Source organism: Telopea speciosissima, chromosome 8 (genome assembly GCF_018873765.1).
Source record: "Telopea speciosissima isolate NSW1024214 ecotype Mountain lineage chromosome 8, Tspe_v1, whole genome shotgun sequence".
NCBI classification, from domain to species: Eukaryota; Viridiplantae; Streptophyta; class Magnoliopsida; order Proteales; family Proteaceae; genus Telopea; species Telopea speciosissima.
Genome location: NC_057923.1, coordinates 19,028,641 through 19,050,654, shown reverse-complemented (window position 1 = coordinate 19,050,654; position 22,014 = coordinate 19,028,641). Strand labels below are relative to the sequence as shown.

The following is a 22,014-nucleotide window of genomic DNA, read 5'->3' as shown; positions in this document are numbered from 1 at the left end:
TCTCGGGTTTGAGCTTTCCTCCTTGACTATTGCAATCCAAGGTCTCAGGTGTTGACCATTGGCATCGTGGCATCACCCGGCTGTAAAAGTTCAATTTGACCCGGGATATTAGGGTGTATTTTGGGTACAGGTGTAACACACTCACCGGCAAGGTTTAAAAAAAAAAAAAAAAAAAGGAAACGATTCTGACGTCATCATGAAGTCGTAGGTCTAACGTCACGATGACGTCAGTGGACTTACTTGTGGGTCACGTTTGACCCGATCAGAGAGGGACCCGACCCGGGTCAAAGAAACCCGGACCCAGTCAAAGTGACCAGGTCAAAGATTCCTTGACCATTGACCCTGTCAAAGTTAACCGACCCGGAGGCACAAAATTTTGACTCGTTTGCCAGACCCGGCGGCCCAATTTCCTGACCTAGATTGGACCGGACTGATTGCAGTTTGGTTTGAACCAAAGACTTTAGTTTGAACCGGTTTTGGTTTTGTTTATGAACCAGAAACTTCCAATGGCCTGTGTGGGTTCGTTTGGATGAATTTTGAGGTGCGGTTTTTTTCTGATATGTCTGTTTTTTCGTACTATTCGTTTTGATATGCAATTCAACATATCTTAGGTAATCAGAGACCATTGTTTTGGCATTTTTTATGTTTTCCAATAATCTTGAGTGCATGGTATAATGGGCGTGGAGCATCAGATTGAGCTCCGGTTTGGATCGATGTGTCCGATTTTCAAAGAAGTATTTTTGGGTACCTTGTTTGGGTACTGTTGACACCTTTAAGGATATGTTTTGGTGATTTTGTCTTTATTTGACTCAGTTTTCTCAAATTTTGTTTTTAATAACGATAGGCAGCGGGTGTCCCAGTTTTGGGGTTTGAGGTACTTGAGTGTATCAAGGTGACTTTAATGTCAAAGCTAATTTTGTGAATGGATTTTGGAATCCCCAATTTGGCTGCAGAGGTTAGGATTACAATGTGTCATGAAAGAGTTAGGCAGGACCCACAAAAGTAGCATGCCTGGTTTTATTGTGATATTTTTGTAATTCAATGATACACAATTATATTAACAGCAAAGTTGATAATGATCACCCAAAGGTGGCATTGTCCAAGTTTAGAAATTTTTATGCACAAGAAATGGAGAAGCATGGCCTAGGGGTTTCTTATCACCCAAAGGCGGAGGAGATTTCCGAACGTCATTGCTTTCTCACAGTAGTTGCATTGAGAGGACCAATGCATTTTTTGACCCAAAGGTTGAAAAATGTAGTACGGTCGAAACTCTTGTTTGCTAGTTAAGATTGCTGGCGTGTTTTATTAGGTGTGGGTATATCACACCAAAGTGTTAGTGACATTTGCTTAAAGGTGATGTCACCTAAGTTAAGGTACACATATTGGAAAGGACGGTAATCTAGGGGTCTCTTCTGCCCAAAGGTGATGGAATTTCAGGGAGTTGTTGTTCCTTTCGCGGTAAATACGGGTGAATAAGAGAACCAGTGTACTCCTAGCCCAAAGAATAGGGGAGTAGTAACAGTTGCAACTCTAATTCGATTTTATTGGTAAGTGCACTGATTGTGTTATTGACTGGCCTAGTTATTCATGTCTAATATCTTGTTAATTGCTTCTTCTTCCATGCAAAATGTTATATTTGGGAATATTTTTTGCTATTCTTACTCGTATTGGAATAACTATAAGGAAAAATAAATTATGGACCTAGAAGAGAATTTAGGGTTGTTGTCCAAACTTGATATGTTTAGAAACACCCTGGGAGATAAGATCAAGATAAAAAAAATAGGAACATGGGAGAAGGTAGTTATGTTCAAAAGGCACTTGTGTTGAAACTAAAAGGTTTTGTGATACTGGGTCACACAGAAATTCAAGCAGTTGTTTCAAGAATTTGGTACAGTTTTCTTGTTGGTTTGTTATATGTTTTCGTTTAATTAGTGAGGGTTCAATGGGAGCTTGTTTATTATGCTTAACAGTTATGTTGCATACTTGGTTTGTGAAGCATGGAAATTATGAATATATATGTTTATGTTGGATTTGTTGAGCATGGATGTTTATGAGTATGCATGGTTTGCTTGATTTAGTAGTTGTATGCGTATGTTTATTGATATGTGAATGTTTTAAGGTAGTAATGCCACAGTTTCATGGTGGTAATAGCCAAAGGCGGTATTTAGCCAAAGTTAGGTATTAACCAGTTTTGTGACGTTTTGCCCAAGGGAAGGTGGTTAATATCAAAGTAAAGGACCCATAAGGGCTTGACAACAAGGAATATGTGATCACAGGTTGGTTGTCACGGTTAATTTCCCATTACGATTCTAGTTAGTGAGTAGTTTTGTGTTTGTAACTGACAGAAAGTTGAATGCCTTATGTTGAGGTGTATCTTCTGCTGTTATTCGACATGAGTCTATTTGTTAGCCGTTTCAAGATTTTAAAGTAATAGTTTGCAATGTGACTCACAAGCCAAGCCAGTAGGGAGATGTGTATAATTAATGTAGCCCAAGTGGGAGATTGTAAGATATTTGTAAATATTTGTGGGCTTAATTAGTTATACCCTAGCTATTGGTGTGGGTCCATGGGCATAAACCCAGTCTAGGACTACTTTAAGGTTAATGGGGGTATACTAGTCTTTTTCATTGTGAGGGTGGATTGGATTAGGGTTTTGTATTTATTATAAATACAAGGTTAGGGTCCCTACAGTCACTTGATCTCATTCTTTGTTCTTCCCACTAAGAATGTAAGGGGTGTGTGAGGCAAGGAGACTAGAGAAGATCCAAACCAAGGGAGACACTCCTAAAGGAGATTGCAATCATTATTGATCGAGGGTGAATCAAGCTTTGGAGCTTTTCTTAGTATTGTTCTTCGACAACATACGTGGGTGTAAGGTACTTATTGTTTCCCTGTTCTTTTATTCAATCGTGTTCTAGATCTCTGTATGGGGATGGATTCAGGTTTGACAAAACCCAAGGATTTTCTAACACTTGAGTGAGAATTAAGGTATCTATTTATATAGGCTTTTATGCACTATGTGAATAGTAAAAGTTATCAAAGGGTCATAAGCTATAAGGTTGTTGGGTTCAGGTTAATTTATGGGTTGAACCATGTGCTGAACCAACATATTCAATTGAGAGTTCAATTTAAATGAAATTGTAAGTGGTGGTTAGTCCAATTAAAGGGGGTTCATTAGTATCTTAACATGGGGCTAGAGAGGACCCATATAAAAGAGTTGAATGATGGCTTAGCTGAGAAATACTCAACTCATGATTTGAGAAGAAAATAAAGGGATAAAAATGGGGAGAAGAAGAGAAGGATTTGGCTTGTTTGCGGCCTTGCTTCAAGTGGCCATCGTGTTGCGCACAAAGGTGAGCCCACCACGTGGATAACTTTGGATCTAACAACTAAATTCAAATTAGAAGAGAAGTTAATGAGGGGATGACCCTAGACCGTGACCAACCAAACAACCCACCCACCCGGTTTTGTTTCACTAGCGTAAACCATCCCCCAAAATCGAGTCTACCCGTAAATCCCCAAAACCCAGGCGATGTTGCCAACAAAAGCCCCAAATCGAACTGAAGCTTCTTCTTCTTCGTCGCTCTGCAACCAATCCCCAAATCGAACTGAAGTCTTCTTCTTCTCCGTCGATTTGCAACCAAATCTCCAAATTGAACTGAAGGTTCTTCTTCTCCGTCGGTCTCCACCTCTTCTTCCTCTGAACCCACGATGAAGGTTTCGAATTTCGTCACTAGTGTTTGCAATAGGCATGCAAGACAAAGGGAAACCCTTACTTTTCTTCACAATTTCTTCTCCAACAATCTGGATTTCATTGGTTCTTTTTCTCTGTACCGTATTGTGCTTCGAGCTCCATGTGTTATTATGCTGGTTTAGTGATCATTTTGGATCTTTAAATGCTTGATATACATCTATTAGGAATATTTTCTTATTTAGAGTTACAAGTTTATCTCCTTGTATCTACTTCTCTATTGTAACTCAGCTTTTCTAATCTTTTATCATCATACCATAAAATCTAATGAGTTGGGAGTTTGATTCATTTATAATGTTATACTTGTCTAACTATTCTATCATGGTTATTTGCATAATGTTAGCCTCTTGTCCCTTTCCAGTTGTAGAAAATTTTGATTCTTCAATATATCATTTTGGGTGGAAACAAGAACAATTCAGCTATGGACAACATTTTAGGAAAAACTATCTTTGTGGGTCGATTTAGGGATTTGGTTGCAGAGTGACGGATAAGAAGAAGCTTTAGTTTGATTTGGGGCTTTTGTGCGTAGCATCGCCTGGGATTTGGGGATTTAGGGGTAGACTAGATTTTGGGGGTTGGTTTATGCTAGTGAACCAAAACCAGGTGGGTGGGTTGTTTGGTTGGACATGGTTTACGGTCATCCCCTCATTAACTTCTCTTCTAATTTGAATTTAACTGTTAGATCCAAAGTTATCCAAGTGGCGGGCTCACCTTTGTGTGCAACACGATGACCCCTCAAAGCAAGGCTGCAGACGAGCCAAATCCAGAAGAGAAAAGGGAAAAGATATACTTGTAAGGTAAAGGATCCATGAAGAATTGAAGATTTAGCTAGGACTTGAAGGAGGAAAACGAAATCTAAGCCTTGGTGAATGATTTGAGCAATACATCTTCACCCATTTGGAGTTTGGCAGAGATTTGGAGGTAAAATCACCATGGAAATGATTTGGTTTTCGACCTAGATTTTAGATGATGAGATTGACATATGAATAGAGTAACTTAATTAGCAATGTGTCTTGTTTCAGCATTGCTTTTGAAAAAGAAAAAAGAAAATGAGTGTGGGATTCTCGACCAGGGTTTGGTGGTGAGAGCAAACCAAGGTGAGATTTATTGATTTGAAGGTTAGATTAGGTTTCCTTGTATGATTTAAGCTTTAAAACATGTTTTATATGGTGGATTTTGTGCTAATCTATATTTGGTTTGGAGTGAAAACCCCATGAAAATCCCCAAAACCCTAGGCTGAACTGCTCTCTTGAGCAGGTTCTAGGCCGCATCCGACTCGTTGGCAGCAACCCGACAAAGGAACCGGAGGGCTCTGGTTGCCTCTAGAACCAAAGTCTGCACAAGATTGCTTGGCAGATGCTTCTAGATTGAGGGTCGGCAAGGCCAGTAGTGAAACTAGTTGGAAACCGACGAGATCGGTATGGAATTAGGCGAGTTTGAATCACCCTTGTTTGGTTAGTTTGCCTGTTTTGACATGCTAAACCCAATGAGAATGGAATCATTGGCTTCTTTAGGTGTTATAACCTATGTTTGTAATTATTTGGCAACAGGTGACGAGTGGTTTGAAAACCTCGAATGTTCAAGTATGGGCAATCAATCTTCGATTGCGTAATTTTGTGAGTTGGATTTACGTTAAGACTTCTCCCCAAATTGTATGATGATATGTACGTTTATTTGGATGTTGTATTGAAATTATTGAAACTACAATTATGTGTAGTAGAATACATGCGTGATTATTAATGCATGAAATGGTATGAAATGGAACGTAAGTATGGCTACTAATGCCTGAAATGATGTGACAAAGGGAAAATTGAGAAATGACGATTTACGATTTATTATGCATGAACTATAATTACTGAGCTTTATACATCGTATGCATTTGTCTGTGTGAACTAGTGCTTGTGGTGTACCTCACTTAGCGGGGGAAGAAGGAGTGAGTGTACGTATAGGAATTGTGGTGTACCTCACTTAGCGAGGGGAGAAGGAGTGAGTGTACGTAATTGGTTATGGTGTACCTCATTTAGCGGTTCCAATTGAGGTCCTTGTTGGTGATTCCCATGAGGAGGGTAGTATATTCCACTGAAGGGTCCAAGTCTTCTATCTCTAGTTTTACTTGGTTAAAGTGGGTTAGGTAATCCTTGAAGGACTCGTTGCTTCTTTGCTTCAGAGTTGTCAGATTGATTGGAGTTTCCTTATGTTCGGCTGCTTGTGAAAGCCGCAACGAAGGACGTGTTGAGGTATCGGAAGACCTTGATCATTTTCGGTTCAAGATGGGTGAACCAGGTTCTAGCCATTCCCTCTAGAGTGGTAGGGAAAGCTTGACACATGATAGGGTCGGAGGTTCCACAACAACCCATTAGCGAGTTGAATACCTCCAAATGCTGCACGGGGTCAATAGTGCCGTCATAGTACTCGAACGCCGGCATCTTGAATCCCTTGGGGAATGACACACTCATTATTTTGTTAGAAAGTGACGTTTTACTAGAGAAGACTAACTTCTCGGCCTCGACTTGGTTTTGCATCACTTTTTGGAATTGCTCCTGGAGATCCTTGATCTGTTTATTAAGGTCTCCATTGTCAAACTCCCCTTTACGAGGTTCTTTTGGTTCTCATTTGGAGAGTGCCTCATCAGGGTTCCCGTTATGCTTTGACTGCTCGTCAGTGATGCAGTTTATAGGGTTACGACCTAATTAGTCGGTCGACCCAGCGTTGTTGTGTTTGCTGCCATAGTTGACCCGAGATTTAGGGGGTGGAGCTTCGTGCAAATGAGCTTGAGATGTTGGGGGTGGAATCCTGTGCAAATGAGCCTGGGCCAAAGCTTTGGAGTTTTGGCAGTGGGCCTGAGTCAACTCATGAAACTGCTGTTGCAGGGCCAGAAACTGCCCTTGGGTTACTGGAGCCTGTAGATCGGCTTGTTGCAAATTTTGGGCCTCTTGGCCACATCGTCTGTACGTTCGATGTGTGCCTCGGCTTGGGCCCCGCCACCATGGTTGGCATTGTGTGGAGCAGGTATAGGGACTTGTGATGGATTTGGGGGATTTCCTCCAAAGCGTTGGTTGCCTTGATTGTGTTCAGGGTTGGCTTGGTGTCCTTCACCCCATGTTGAAGCTACTCACATACTTCTTGTGATCATCATGATTGGTGGTTCTTACTCTCTCTGTCTCCCTTTTTGTTCCCATAGACAACACCAATCTGTTTCCATTGGAATCTAAGTTGATGATATGGAGACCTGCAATTGGAAAGGAGCACAAGAGAGGCTCGGGGTAGAATTTGAGGGGGGGACTCTCTGATGCTTAAGTCAGTCCAACACAACAGAAAAAAATGTAGAGGGAGTGTAGAGATAGAAATAAGTCAGAGTGACTGTGTTGTACCTGGGTTCCCCCTTTACTATTTAAAGGGGGGAGGAACAATTGTCGTAATAGTGGCAGGGACGGTTGTTGTGTCGTGGTAGTTGGTGTCCCTTTTTGGTTGAGTATCTCTACGTGCATGGCGGAGTTGGAGTTCAGTTTCCCTTGATTCAAGGAATATTCATTGTAATGGTGCAGAATTTTTATCCTCGCCTGTTACAGCACAATGCAGTACTGCATCGTGCGGCGCTGCAAAGGCCATGTGGCACAGTACGCCCCACATGGTGCACATGGCCTCTGCAGCCGCCGCACAATGTATTACTGCACCGTATAGTAACGGGAGAGGATAACAATTCAATGGTGCGATAGTTGGGGAGTTAGTTGTTGGATGAGGTTTGGGTTGGTTTGAAGTCGTGATGCCAAAGGAACTACCTATTAGTTCCAATCGTGTCCTATCCCTTGTGCTGACTAGCCTTCATCCACGTGTCGCCTATCCACCTAGTGGGTAGTTTTATGTACATCAATACCCAAGTGCTATACAAATTGAGGATGTGAAGAGGGTTCCATGTTTTGTCCTTAAAAAGAAGCTGGTTCAGTCAGGGTTATGAAAATCAAAATCAAAAGTCAAATCGGTCATTGGTAATGATTTTGATCTCAATCAATGAAAATCAATTAGAATCAGCTGAAATCGATCAGAATCTGATTAAAATAGACTACAATCGGTTAGAATTGGCCGAATTGGTCGCAATAACCGATTCCAATCCAAATCAACCAATTCAATCTATTCGACTCCAATTTTTTAAAACATCGGATTTAGTGATTACTTGGGAACTATAGTTAGCTACTTATATACAACAGATTGCTGAGCTGGTGTTCCGAGCTCCGTTTGTTTCATCGTAAGATTTTATACGGTAAATTTTATTTCATAAATGTGAAATGTTACACGTTGAAAAGTTTTCTAATGTTTATTTTCATTAAAAAACAAGCATTGAAAAACTTTTATACGTGTAAAATTTTGTAAGTCAAAATCTTTAAAGTAAAAATTTTCATGTAAAATTTTACACCGAAACAAATAGAGCCAATAATTGAAAACCGAGATATCCGATATCCCATTCTCTTTTATTTATTTTTGATAAGTAAGGCATCTTAACCTCATTCTCTTTATTTTTCTTTTTTGGGTCGGTGTTCTTTGTGGGGGATCGCACGTGCAGGGGCCAATGAGAACACATGTATTGACATCATCGAAGATGTGATTTCCACTTTTAATGGGGGTGGGGCGATCATTTTGTCCCACTGTTTAATGGTGGGTGGTACACTCCCTCATGGAGAACTTTCTTCCATTATAGTATCCCATCTTCTTTAAAGTTATTGCCTTAATTGGGTTTGTATGGATAGACCATATCAAGTCTCAATTATAGCATGCGCACAGCAAGACTTCTCGCACGGTTGGGAGTGGGCAGAAAACCAGAAACCCACCAACTTCAACCACGAGAATGCAACATTTGAATTTGAATACAAACTCGAAAGATTAGAATTATTAGATACCAGATGAAATAGGTTCGGGTCGGTCCAAATCCTTTCCACTTGATTTATGGTACAATTCAGTTTCCAAAACTATTCCACCAACCTACCTTGAATTTTTCATTAAAAAACACCTAACTTGAATCCCTATTGTATTTAGGAAACCTACCGCTTAACGTACTTTAATGCTATGTTTGGAAGTCAGAGGCCAAAAAAAAAATAAAAAAATAAAAAAATTTGAAAAAAATGAGAAAAATATAGGAGAAAGTTTTCATACACGACACATATGACAGGGTCTCTCACAAAGAATTGAAAAAATCATAAATCCCCACCCATAATTCCTTTTACTTGGAGATAAGCTAGAGATCAAAGTAATCTTGACTACATCCATCTCCACCTGTAGAATTCCGACTCTTATTGCTGGAAATCTTGACTTGCCACACCTTAAGAACCCCATCAAGGCTCCCCGTACACACCGTGCAATGATCTTCACCATCTTCAGCCAAACCTTTGTTGTTCTTTAGAAAGGCCGTCACGCACCTCACAGGTCCCCTGTGACCTTGCAACACTGCTAGACAAACGTGCTGTCCATCTCGTTCCCTCACCCAAACTCTACTAGTCAGATCAGCTGACCCACTCACCACGTAATTAGCCACGTTGGCAAGGCACATGACAGCATGGCTATGTCCGCTGAGGGCCCCACCATACTGCAATTGACCCGTAAACCAACCCCTGAACCAGTAATGTATGTACCCATCGGTGCAACCTCCATATAGGATCCCACCATCAGTGGCTAGGGTCAGAGCTTTTACCGGTGAGTACTTAGCGGAAAGGCTAACCGTCAAGGCATGTTGTTGCCGATCACCACCGCCACAGAAATTCCTCCGCCAAACCCTAACGGTGGCGTCGTCGGAGGCCGTGTAGAGGATACCGTCGTCGTCGCCCACCACGATGGCATTGATTGGCTCAGGATGGGCTTGGATGGTCTGAATGCATTTGAAATCTGAGATCCGCCATACCTTCACAGTTTTGTCTACCGAAGCCGAGTAGAGGAGGTCATCTGCCTTATGAATTGCTAACGACGTTATGGGCCCCAAATGCTTTATCTGTTAATTGGATTCACAAACAAATTATTTTGAATTTACTCCTTTACAAACTACTAATATTTCTATCTTTATTAAATCCAGAGAAAACCCCGTTTAACTAGGAAAAAAAAAAAAAAAAGAGAATAAATTTTCCAATCTCTCTTATACTGGAAAAAAAAAAAAATTCCTTTGCAGTGTTCTAATCTTGTGGTGCATTAAAGTGCAGGTCTAAGAGCTTGACATGTGAAAGTTGCAACATCCAACGTGGCCGAACTCAAGAAGAAAGAAAAAAAAAACTGTTGAACTCCCAGGCCTGCACTGCGATGCACCGCAAGATGCCCATATCCCTCCTATTAATTATAGTCAATAGGCCTGAGTTTACAACAATTACACTCTGCTCCCCGATATCACTTGCTTAGTAATTATTGAAGTAAAGAAGATACAAGGGAACTTATTGAAAATAGGGCAAAATTTAACGAGATCAGAGTAATTTAATCACCTAGATTGAGGGATAAATTTGCACCCTTAAGTTCACAATAATTATAATTATTATCCATTTTAGGTGATATTACTTTGACCTCCCTTGAACTTTGCTTTATTTCCAATCACCTCCTTTTATCTTCAACAATTATACAAAAAAATAAGAAGTGATTCATATTTAGGGAAAGAGAGTGTAATTGTTGTAAACTCAGGATTGTTGACTATAATTATGCATAGTACAAGAGAGGTCTAAGTAATTTATTTGAAAAAAAAAAGGGTGGGTGGGGTCATACAATCTCTTATGGGAAATAAACGTACTTGTATTGTTTTTTATTTCGCATTCCTGAACAAGAGAAACATTACATGTCTACACGACAGTTGCTTCTTCCCATGCATCTCTTTGGAGTCTAACTCACGTTCACGTACGTGAGTGTACGAGAACAGCTCCTAGCTGTTCAGATGGAATCCATTTTATGAGACCCAAATAGATAGATTCCATCTGAATAGCTGGGAGTTGTTCTTGTACGTGAACGTGAGCCCAACTCTCTCCTTGGACATATTCAATGCTGAGTGCCCGAGTGAGGCTCACGTCCTCATCCGAGGACAGCCCAGCCTTGGGATCCCAGTGCCCACCCACCTGGAATCTCAAAGACCGTCCTTGTACGAGTACATGGCCAGACTCTTCAATGTCGGGGGTGGAGAGCATGGAATGAGGTATTAGTACCAGATCGACGATATTTGTTAGATCATACTGGTATCAGTCGAGGATGATCCTAAATCCTTGGCCAATCTTGGATCAGTATCAGACTATCAGTATCAGATAAAGGGTAAAATCGTAAAAAACCCCAATTTTTAATAAACCTAAGAGCAAAACCGACTGATATGAACCAATACGGACTAATTTGGGTCGTTTTGGACTGAACCGGATCAGTATCACGAAGATCGATATCGTCTCCAATATCGATGTCTCAGTCACTAGAGAGAGGGAAAATTATTTTTAAAAGAAAGATACTAGCTAGAAGATATTAGTTTTTTGTTTTTTTAGTAGAAGCTAGAAGAAATTAGTTATATGCTGGTTACCATCACAAGCTTTAATGTGAGAAATTTAAGCCAGTAGCTGATTCATGATTGATTAATGAACTGCCATAAATATATGAACAACCTCTCTGGTCTGAAACTAATTGAGGTATGGACTTCCGAGGGGAAAACCAATGGTAGCAGTAGTAGACCAGTAGTATATCTAAGAAGTAATATACCTCAGGGCGGTCATTTAACCCTTGCCTGTGTGAGACTGTACACCAGTTGCACGAGCAGGCAGGCGGCAACAGTGGATCCAAATTGACTAAATTAACACTAAAGAATCAATAATTTCGTACCGTTTTCTTGTCCTTGCCGGCGATATAGTTCCGAATATAGCTTCCGATCTGAGGAATAGAACCAAGACGAACATGGGTTGGTATACCATCCCAACATCGTTTCCAAACCCTAATCTTGCAATCGGCATAGGCTGCGAAAACACGATCTTTAGAAATCGCCATTGCACAAACCATGTGAGCTTTGGTCTTAAGCTGACCATATTCGGTGTAATCAGGCAGTTTCCATATCCGAATACAGTTGTTCTCCGATCCGGTATATACTACGCCGTTAAATTCACCCATGGATAGTAACCGTCCATCCTTTTTCAGTGTGGAAGAGATGCATTTGTGGGAAACTTGGAAGTTGTCTAGCTTTGGTATAGTTGGTGTAGGTGAAGGAGGAAGGGAGGGTGTGAGGAGACGTTGTGGGTAAGTTCCAGAGAAACTGAATCGAGCAGGGGATAAGGAGAGGTTTGATAAAGAAGGTTCCTTGGTGGAAATGCTTCTAAACAAGGATGGATTTGAGTTTGATTCTTGTTCTCCTCTCCCTCTGGTCCCTGTCATTGTACAAGATTCAGCTATGGAGTCTAGTGGTGGTGATGAGGAAGGTGGAGCAGTTCCGGCGAAGCTGAATCGAGCTGGAGATATTGGTAGTTCTGAGAAGGAAGGTACTTTGGTCGGAATGATTCTTCCACTGGTGTTGGTTGTTGTTTCCAGTTCCGGCGGTGGCTCATCTGGGTTTGAGTCCATGGACATGGAGTCCATTGTTTCCATCTCTCTCTCTCTCTGAGGGGGAAGTACAGTACTGGAGGAGGGACAGATCACAAAATAAAGTGTTTCGTCATATATATTGCGAGGGAAAGGGTTGTGGTCCTTGTGGACGTTACGCGTTTCAATAGTTTTTATTCATGGGGCGGGATGGTCATTTTGCCTCTTTTGTGTCTAGGTGCACGTATCACATACCACGTACGTAGGGTTATTTTTCATTTCATTTATTTAAGATGAGAGAAGCAAATAATTAAAAGAGAAAAATAATGCTATCTGGGAGAGCCTCATAAAGTCATACCCCCTTTCTCACATAAGGCACTGGCACCTGTGTTAGTGCTGGGGCCATGCAGCCTGACAAAAAATCCGTTTCCTAATAAAAAATAGGGAAATAGTTTTCTATCCAGGAGTGTGGCGCATGTGTCTATCTCTCTCCTCCTCAAAACAAGGGGGCAGATGTGTCTTTTCATATGAAGAGGAGAGATATAGACTCATGGGAGTGCTTGTGTAGGCCACACTCCCGGATAGAGTACTTTAGGTTCAAAGAGACTTTCTAAGGAGGGGATTTTTGGTTGGAAGAGGATTTCCCACACCCACACTGTTGGAGTGTTGGGAATCTGGACGACAGATCAATTATGGCATAGTATCGTTAATGGACCCGTATGGTAGAGAGAATGTGAATGCACGCCCATATGGTCATGATGTGAGAGGCATGGTAAAGCATCCCCACATGGGCTTTTTCTTTTGAGAAAATTGTTGTGTGGTTTCTTTGCCTAGACATACGAGTGTGCAAAATTAACATCCAGTCCTAGTGAAACAAAAATTTTCATCTAAGTAGATGCGCTTGCATGTATTCTCATTGACCGCCATACTGGTGTAGGGCCTGCACGACCAAGCGACGTCTTGCCCTTTTTGTTTTGAAATTTAAGGAAAAGGGAGGTCTAAATGTTTAATTGTGTGAATCACAGGCTGGGAGCACAGGTCAGGGCAAAGAAGTCAGAAACAATGAATGAAGCACTGAATACATTCCTATCGAGCTAAAAGAGAAGGATAGTAGGTAGCGTCTAATCAATGGTCGGAACAGAACATCTCTACGAAATTTATGTCAATATTCAATATGGTCTTTATCTGTTTGGTTTACACTTTATACCCAATTCTGTTGCACTTTCTTTAAGCCTCTAAAGATTTCATGAAATGAAACCTCTCACCCTTGGTCATTGAATTGATGCAAATACCCAAGTGAGTGAGAATAAGCCTAATATGGTGGAGAATGGCAAAACCTGAGAGAGAGAGACCCATATTATTATTGTGCCACTTGATTAATAGGATGAACAAATTTTAACCATTTAATCAAATTTTGACAATTTCGTGGACAAGCTCTCAAGTTAGAAAGAAAGAAGTTTTAAAAGATATGAGGAAGCGCGGCCTAGAGAAGAGGAGTTTTGGCATAAGAAGTGTACCTCCTAGTTATAATGCGGCGATCGGAATACAAGTAATTTTTTTTTTAAAGCGAGCACAATACAAGTGCAAGGAACAGAATTTTGAACCTGAAACTTCCATTTGTAGCATGGACAGACTCCGAGCAAGAATTGTATGCAAAAGTAATTTCCTATTAACGCTCATTGTTTCAATCAGAAGGAGTAGATGAGGATGTAAGGAAGTAGGATAATCCTTGAGACCGTACTAGATGCGGAAAAATAAACTTTGTGGTCTACCTCCTCGTGGATCGTAGTAACATGCCATCATGTACTCGATGTTGAGAATAATCCTCTAAGATTCTCTTGGAGTCTCCCACTCTTAGTTTATCTCTTTCTTAATTTCTTTCAAGCCTTGCCTGCTCAATGGGGCAAAACAAAGTGTTATATAAAAAGAGGGACTTAAGGCTTCACCTCAAGTATAACTCCCTTAACTCCTTAACAAGTAGGGATAGTCGCCGGATGTACTATGTTTTTCATTTATTTTCTTAATATATACCTTGTTGATCTTTAGCAAAAAAAACTCCCATAACTCCTCCCATTGAGGAAGCGGAGATAGTTACATGACTTCATTACATATCTAATCAAAATATTAAGTAAGTGGAAGTTTACATGACTTCATTACTTGTTTAATTAAAACATTAAGATCAAGATTAATTATGCCAATATGGTAATTATATGCCACATTAGTCAACATTCTCCCACTTGCTTAAATTGTCGCATGCCAAATAGATGATTAAGTTCTAAACTTGATGTATGGTCATACTGATCTTAATCTAGTGAAGAATTCTACATTCAAGATGAAAATTCTAACTTAACAAATCATGGCAGTTCAAGTTCTTAATACTTAACTTTTCCCTTCCATGTATCACGATGAGTTATCATTCTCAACTTAAACCATCATATAATGAAGTTTAAGCTTTATAGAATTAATCCCATGAATAATTATGAATTGACTCAATAGTTAATTTAATTAATTCCAAACTTTATTACTTAACGATTTTATAGGCGTATGTTTTTCTAGACAAATGTGCACTACTATAATAAATAACAAGGAAATCAAATTGGCAACAACTTTATTGAAATTTTAACTGGAATCAAACTTTATATTGTAATATCTGAAACTACATTTAAACCAATGTAACCTCTGATAGGCTACTAAAACCAACGGATCGGGAGAGTGAGTTGCACAAGTTCAAACACAAATATAAGATGTGCAGAAATTTTTTGTCCTGCGCACCTTATTAAAATGAGCATTACTTTCTCAATATAGGTCGTATTGACCTGATTCCAAATCCTATATATCAAGGACTCACGGGTCTACAATGTTTATGAAGAATGTTTTCTAATAATAGCACTGTAGGATATTTGAAATTTCACATGAAGTTAATGCACGAATTCTGAAAAATAAAATAAAAACAAAAAAAGAAGGATAGAGATAGATTTGTTATGGGCTGAAAACAAAACTTCTTGGATGTGTTTGCAGCTCTAATGTTTTTGCAAATCTTCTAGGATACAAAGAGAATAGAGAAAGCTTCTACTCTTCAAGGAATGAGTGAAACTCTTCAAGGTTTCAAAGAATGAACTCTTCAAGGTTCACAAGGGCCGAGAACTCATCATGATTCTAGCACAATGCTCAAGGAAATTTTCATTCAAAACTCAAGCTCTATTACAAATAAGATAAGTAGGCCTTTTATAGGCAAAGGAAAAGGAAACCTAAAAGTTCCTACAACATCTCAACTGTTGATTTCCATTGAGATTCTATGGTTGAGATTAAACCATTGCATTACATAATAAAGACTAAGAAATGTTAGTCATGGGCTTGATTTGCATTATGGGTCAAGCTTAAGTGCTAGGACTTGAGCTGAACTTGAACTTTTGAGCTTGAATACAGGCTGATCTTTTTATAATTATTCGATGGTCCAAGTGGCCTTGGTCCGGGCCTGCATCATAAACACACAATGATTTGCGTAAGCCCATGTTCCTTACATGATCTACAAAAACTTTAGGTGCAAACTCTTTGGTAAATGTGTCAACAATCATATCATTGGTACCTATATGTTCGATCAAAACTTTGTGATCCCGAACATCTTCCTTTATAATAAAATGCTTGATCTCGATGTGTCTGCATCGACTAACTGAGCAAGTATTGTTAGAAAATCTAACTGCTGCTATATTATCACAGTAGACATAAATTAGTTTCTTAATAGAGGGTACCAATTAATGTTTATGATAAATTACCTCAACCATGATGCTTGAGAGATAGACTCATAATATGCCACCACTTCAGCTTTCATAATAGATGAAGCGGTCTTCGGTTGCTTTATGCTTTTCCAAGATACTGCTCCTCTATCCAGTAGAAAAATAAAGCCTGATGTAGATCGTCTTTTTTTTTTTTTTTGCTAGAAGTAAGCAAGTATATATTAATAAAGAAAAATATTTTATAGGCTAGGCCTACCTAGATAGACAAAGATACACGAAAGAAATCTGCCTCAAATCCCCCACCTTCGGCAATGCCATCAGTAGGGAGTGAGAGAAAATCGTAGCCTTGTTAGAGACCCACCTTTGACATTGCCATCAACAAGAGCTCTAACCAAAGCCTTATGTAAACTTGTACCTAGGTCTATTTTGGGCATCCCAACTAACGTATGGGGAGACGATACGCGGGTAAAACAACCAATTAGCAGGGCCTTGCATTCTTGCACCATGTTTTGATGTAGATCGTCTTGTATCATAACATCCAACATATCCAACATAGTCTGAATTTGAGTATCCCTTCAACTCCAATTCTTCAACACACTTGTAGGTGAGCATGTAGTCTAACCAAAACATCACTTGCAACACATCTAAAAAGGTTGCGTAAAGAGGGGTAAGCTCCACTAAGCCCAGTGAGGGGATGAGGAACACACAAACAATAACACATAGTCCATGATGCATGAATTAATTAACAATATTAGCCACTTAGCAAACATGTCTAAGTCACTAGGTATATGCTACTGCAACAACTCGGGATACACCGTGGATCACTTAGATTATCACCACAGTGAAACTTCAATTGTTACCTTAGGACCCGCGCCAGTCGAAGTCACTCGCCACCCAGAGATAGACCCCGATTTCTAATGATCATCCCTGATCTGGCCTCGTATCATCCCCAGGCACACAAGGAGCCTTGGTTACCTAACACCTAAACCCCTGTTGGTAAGGGTCGTAGCAAGGGGAACATAACCCTGACCGCAATACTATATGAACTATCGTATAGAGAGGTATTCCAGATGCATCAACGTCCCAAACCATCTAGTATCCAATATAGTTGTCACGGCATCACAGCGATCCGAGTCGGTGGAGGGGTGTCTGATCGATATATTGACACGTCGCCTGCCATGGCGATCATGTCGACCATGGCAGAATTTTAATTAAATCCAAAGTTGAATGGCAAAGTTGAATGGCAAACTATTAGATAAATCAAGATTTATAAGAGCAATGGCAGAATTGAAATTAATCTAAAGTTGTAAAGAAGGAGTGGCAGAACTGTAATTAATGGAAATCAATTTAATAAAGAAAATAAACCAAGAAGTGGGATAGCACGTTTGATGGATAAAGGGTATACTTCGAACAAAATGGAAAATAATAGATGGTGGGAATAAAAGTAAAAGAAAAGGGAAATGTTGGGAACCAAGGAAAATGGGTTTAATAGATAAGAAATCGAGAAACAAAAAACAAAGGAATTCAGTCTTCTTCAACCTCACGACTCCTCAGCCAAAGAAGGAACCATAACCCAGTGGCAGAATGGAAGTTATTTCGAAGGTAGGCCTTCCTCGTAAGAACCCAATCGATACGAAGCTTTAGGCAAGAGTCGCCACAACCTGTTCTCTCAAGGGCACCAAGAATCTAATTGAAACTTGAAAGAACCTGCAACCAAGAGATCGATGGAACTGAACCAAATCTGAAGGTAATAATGGAGGTGCAGGTCTGATGTGCGATGGAGCCTCAATGTTGAAAGGGGTTGAGCCAAAGGTTTGGAAGGATGAATCACCCAGACCTACGAGAAATAGCCCCCCAAAATTCTGTTGGCAACCGAATGGTGAGAGCAAGGCTAAAATAGGAGATTTAGGGAAACAGGGACGCCATGGCGTTGGTCGATATGGCCATTTCTCCAGCGCCAGGACGCCATAATAACTATGGTACCCGGGTACCAGCACGACGCAACACATGACAGCCCACATGATAGTACTAACCACATGAGGCTATATGATACTATCATATCGAGAGATATTCTAAGTGCATCAACGTCTCATAACATCTATCACCTGAGTACCAACACGACACAGCGCATGACAAACCAATTATAAAGCATTAACAAGCCTTCATAACACAGACATTCACAATTTTCACAAATATGTTTATAATAATGCAAGAATGAGTATGTATGAGAAATGTCATACAAGCATAAAATAGTGCAAAACACTCCAAAATAAGTCAAATCCACACCCACTCGATCACCTATTGGTTTGCGAATAAAAGGTTAAGTCTCATCATCCAATCGTCGCCCCACACACCTCACCGTAGTTGTTTCAGATGCCTAAGAAGGTGCGAAAAGGTGTTAAAAACAAGAAGGGGAAGTTCCCCCAAGGTTCCCCAAATGCTACCCCTAGGATTAGGCCTTGAGGGCAGGGGTGGATTCTCCTAGGAGAGAATCCAGGTGAAAATCCACCCAAAGGAGATTTTAAAGTGCAATATTGCCCATATCAGATTCTTGAGTGGATTCTCTTAGGAGAGAATCCAACCTATGTTAAGCCTGGATTCCAAAGGTATTCACCTCCAAATTTCATTGTCTAGAATCCAAAGGCTCCAAGGGCTAGGGGGAAATATCCTAGGGTCTTTTGAGGTTCCAAGAACCTATAAAGGCCAAGCATCTGGGGATTTGAGGGTGGAACCAACAATGAATCCAAAACTAGGGTTCTTGTGAAATAAACCCTAAGTTGCTATAGGGGATTTTAATGGAGATTAAGTGCATTGCCTAGATGGGCCTTAGCACCACATTAGCTCACCTAAAGAGAAAATCTTAGAAGGCATTAATGGTTGTAGGTAAACCCCATTAAAACCTTCAAAATCCAATAAAAACACCCACAAAGGAGCAAGCTCATTGGGGTAAATAATTTCAGTTCTAACATTGCTGTCAAAATATAACAGTCAGGTTTGGGCCCCGTTTTGAGGGCTTTATACTCTAAGTTGGTCAAAGGTTACTTCATAATAAGTGTATCCCTTTAAGTCTAGTTTACAACGCAATTTGAATCGCATCGATATGATATGTATAGACAAAATTATGACCAAAACAATGGACAGAGATTGAGTGGATAACAGTTCTGGGGATGGGCGGATTCTCATAGGGGAGAATCTGTCTGAGAATCCGTGCACCTGCCGGTCTGAGAATCCAAAGCTTGAGCTCCCCAAATCCATTCCTCTTGGATTTTAATGCCCCAAGGGCTTGGGGGAAGTGTCCTAGGGTCTCCTAGGGTCAAGGAAACCTATCTAAACTGAGGTATTGGTGGGTTCAATGGATTGAATCCACCGTGAACCAGAATCTAGGGTTTGGATGAAAAAAACCCCTAAGTTTTTAAAATGGCTTTAATGGAGGCCTAAAAGCATTCAACAGGTGGGCTTTAGCACCACACAAGGTCACCTAGTGGTCCTACAACAGTAGCTTGGGTTCCAAGTAAAACCCAAGGCCAAACCTTCCCTAGGTCAAACCCAAAACCCAAAACCAAAGAGGGGGAAGAGGGGATGAAGATTCTACCTGAAGAATGAAGATCTTCCAATGGATAGCCTCCAAGACAACAACGTCCACTAGCCTCCACCTCCTCCTCCTCCTTGTGGCTTGAAGAATCAAATGGGCCAAAGAATGGCCCAAAGTTATATTTATAGCAAGTTAAGCCCTAGGGCCTATTTGCCTTAGCTCTTAAAACCCAAAACTCATTATTCCTACGTCAAAAACCCAAAAATCCATTTTAGCATTAGTTGGGCCTTGTGGACCCACCCACATGATTCAACCTAGAAGGGTAGGTTGTAGATGGGGTCCACAATGCATGGGACCTCCCACACTTGTACGGATCATGAGGCAAGTGGGTCCCATCAACAAAAGTCGAATTAAGTGTAGTTCAATAAGGGTGGATTCTCGGGTAGATTCTCCTGGGAGAGAATCCGGGTGAGAATCCGACCTTGCTGTAAGGCCTTTTTCAAACTCAAACAGCCCCAGGCTTTGGACCGCACTTTAAGGCTTCAAAGGGAACATGTATAAATGACATATAAATGTTAAATGCTCACCTTTGAGTGGTCTCATCGCTCATCTAGGCAAAGTTCCCATCCTTTTGTTCAAACCTTCCCCTTGACTGCCACGGCTCAAGGTCACATGTGTCGACAGTTGGCAATGTCGCAACACCTATCAATGAGAATTCAAATTTGCCCGGAAATTAGGGTGTATTTTGGGCGGGGGTATAACATTACCCCAACCTTACAAGAAATTTTGTTCTCAAAATTTGGCATGCTTGGGGATTTGAATAAGTGAGAATACATCGACCACCCTTCATCTTCTTATTGTCCAGTCGCTCCTTTGGTTGGTGACACCCGAAGAAATACCGCAGCGTTCATGGTGAACCCCGGTTTACTCCGTCTTATAACAGCATAGCTAGATTTGTGTTGACTGAGTTGTCATGACTAGGTACCCTAACAACATCCTCGTCCAAACAAGTTATCAAAACAATCCCAGCTCAATTGCATCAATGATCAACGTATATAAGAGCCCAGGAAGGATTGATCTTCGGACATAAACCCCAAGAAATAAAAAGGTTCAACAAACCCTCTGTATCTCGCCCATTATCTATACTCCTATGGCTTTGGGTTGTAAGACATAGGTCTGTACTACTTTTCTTACAAGGCTTTTACTCTGAAGACTTTCACTTATGATTCTCCAATACCTAACTCAACTTTAGAATGAATTGGAATATTGATGGAATCTCTGCTATTCACTGCCAATAACAGAGGGGACATTCGGTCACCCATTACTCCACTTATAACTGTTGTTGAGAAAAGTTTTGTCAAATCCTTCAATTTAAGTCTCATATTCTATTGGCTGCACCAGGTTACAATAACACTCGATACAATGCTTCTCAACCACTAGGCCTCCCAAAATCAACACTAACTCCCCAAAGATGCGTGGGACCATAGGCCCACCCAAGAGTACTCGGGATCAAAACGTAAAATCCCCAGGTAGTCCTCAAAGAAACTTGAGATTACAAACACAGAGACCAAAAGAAATGAGAAAGATATAATTCCCCACCCCTCAAAATGTTACTACAAGAAAGCCCTTTGGTGAGTCCCTCACCGATAGTTAGATTATGTAAAAGGGATTAGGGAAAATTACACTGCCACCCCCTGAGGTTTATACTAAATACAGTGTGACCCCCTTTAAGTGGACGGTGTTAAATATAGAATATAAATGGCAATTTTGCCCTTCAATTAAAATAACCCTATTCTAATTTTTTATTTATTTTTCTAACATAAAAAAGTGGGACCCACCACTATTTCTTCCTCTTCTTTCTTCTTCTTCTTCAACCACCGCCCTACCACCACTTCAACCTTCATCCCTCTCTCTCTCTACTTCCAAACCCTAGAATCTTTTTTTTCTTTTTTCACAAGTTCTGTTAGTTTGAGGACTCGTAGTGCATCTCATTAACCCAGCCTTAGGGCAGGTTTAATTTCCCTCTCTTCTTCGATCGTCGTTAGATTCAGTATAGAATTTGTGTTTCATGCAAGTTGTGTTCAAGTGGGGTGACTGGTTACAGTGTTATCTCTATTCTCTTTTTATCTCTTCTTCTCTTCCTTCTTCTATTAGATCTTTCTTTTATTTCTCAGATTACTTCTTATCTCTATTCTTAATCTTATACTTTTCTTCTTCTCTTCCACTAAATTCTGTTCTTACTCTATTATTATGCAAATTCTGATCTTTGGGAACATATGGTTAAAAAAGTAGCGTCAATTCTTCAATCATACAGGTTAGAAGCCGATTCCCGTTCAGTCTCAGTTTTGAAAGTCCAGATTAGTTCTTTCTATCCAATTGATTTTCTTTGGGATATTATTGACCTTAAACAGTGTGTTGGTTCCTTTATCTAAATATTGTCCCATTTTTTCTCTCGATCTTCACTGTGTATGCCCACTTTTGATCAGCCATCAATCTGATAG

The 22,014-nt window shown here is 40.3% G+C and overlaps 1 protein-coding gene across 1 annotated transcript; it reads right to left on the bottom strand.

The window, feature by feature from the left end:
• Positions 1-8,973: 8,973 nt before the first annotated feature.
• Positions 8,974-12,321, bottom strand: LOC122670773 (protein JINGUBANG-like). Its single transcript, XM_043867753.1, has 2 exons — positions 11,561-12,321; positions 8,974-9,725 (listed from the first exon to the last, which is right to left on the bottom strand). The coding sequence occupies exons 1-2, from the start codon at positions 12,311-12,313 to the stop codon at positions 8,979-8,981; spliced, it is 1,500 nt and encodes a 499-aa protein (XP_043723688.1). The 5' UTR covers positions 12,314-12,321; the 3' UTR covers positions 8,974-8,978.
• Between the last annotated feature and the right edge of the window lie 9,693 nt (positions 12,322-22,014).

Coding starts and splice junctions, on each gene's coding strand:
- LOC122670773 (XM_043867753.1), bottom strand. CDS start 12,313: ATGGAAACAATGGACTCCATGTCCATGGACTCAAACCCAGATGAGCCA. Junction 9,726..11,560: donor CCGGCAAGGACAAGAAAACG/GTACGAAATTAT, acceptor TCCAATTAACAG/ATAAAGCATTTGGGGCCCAT.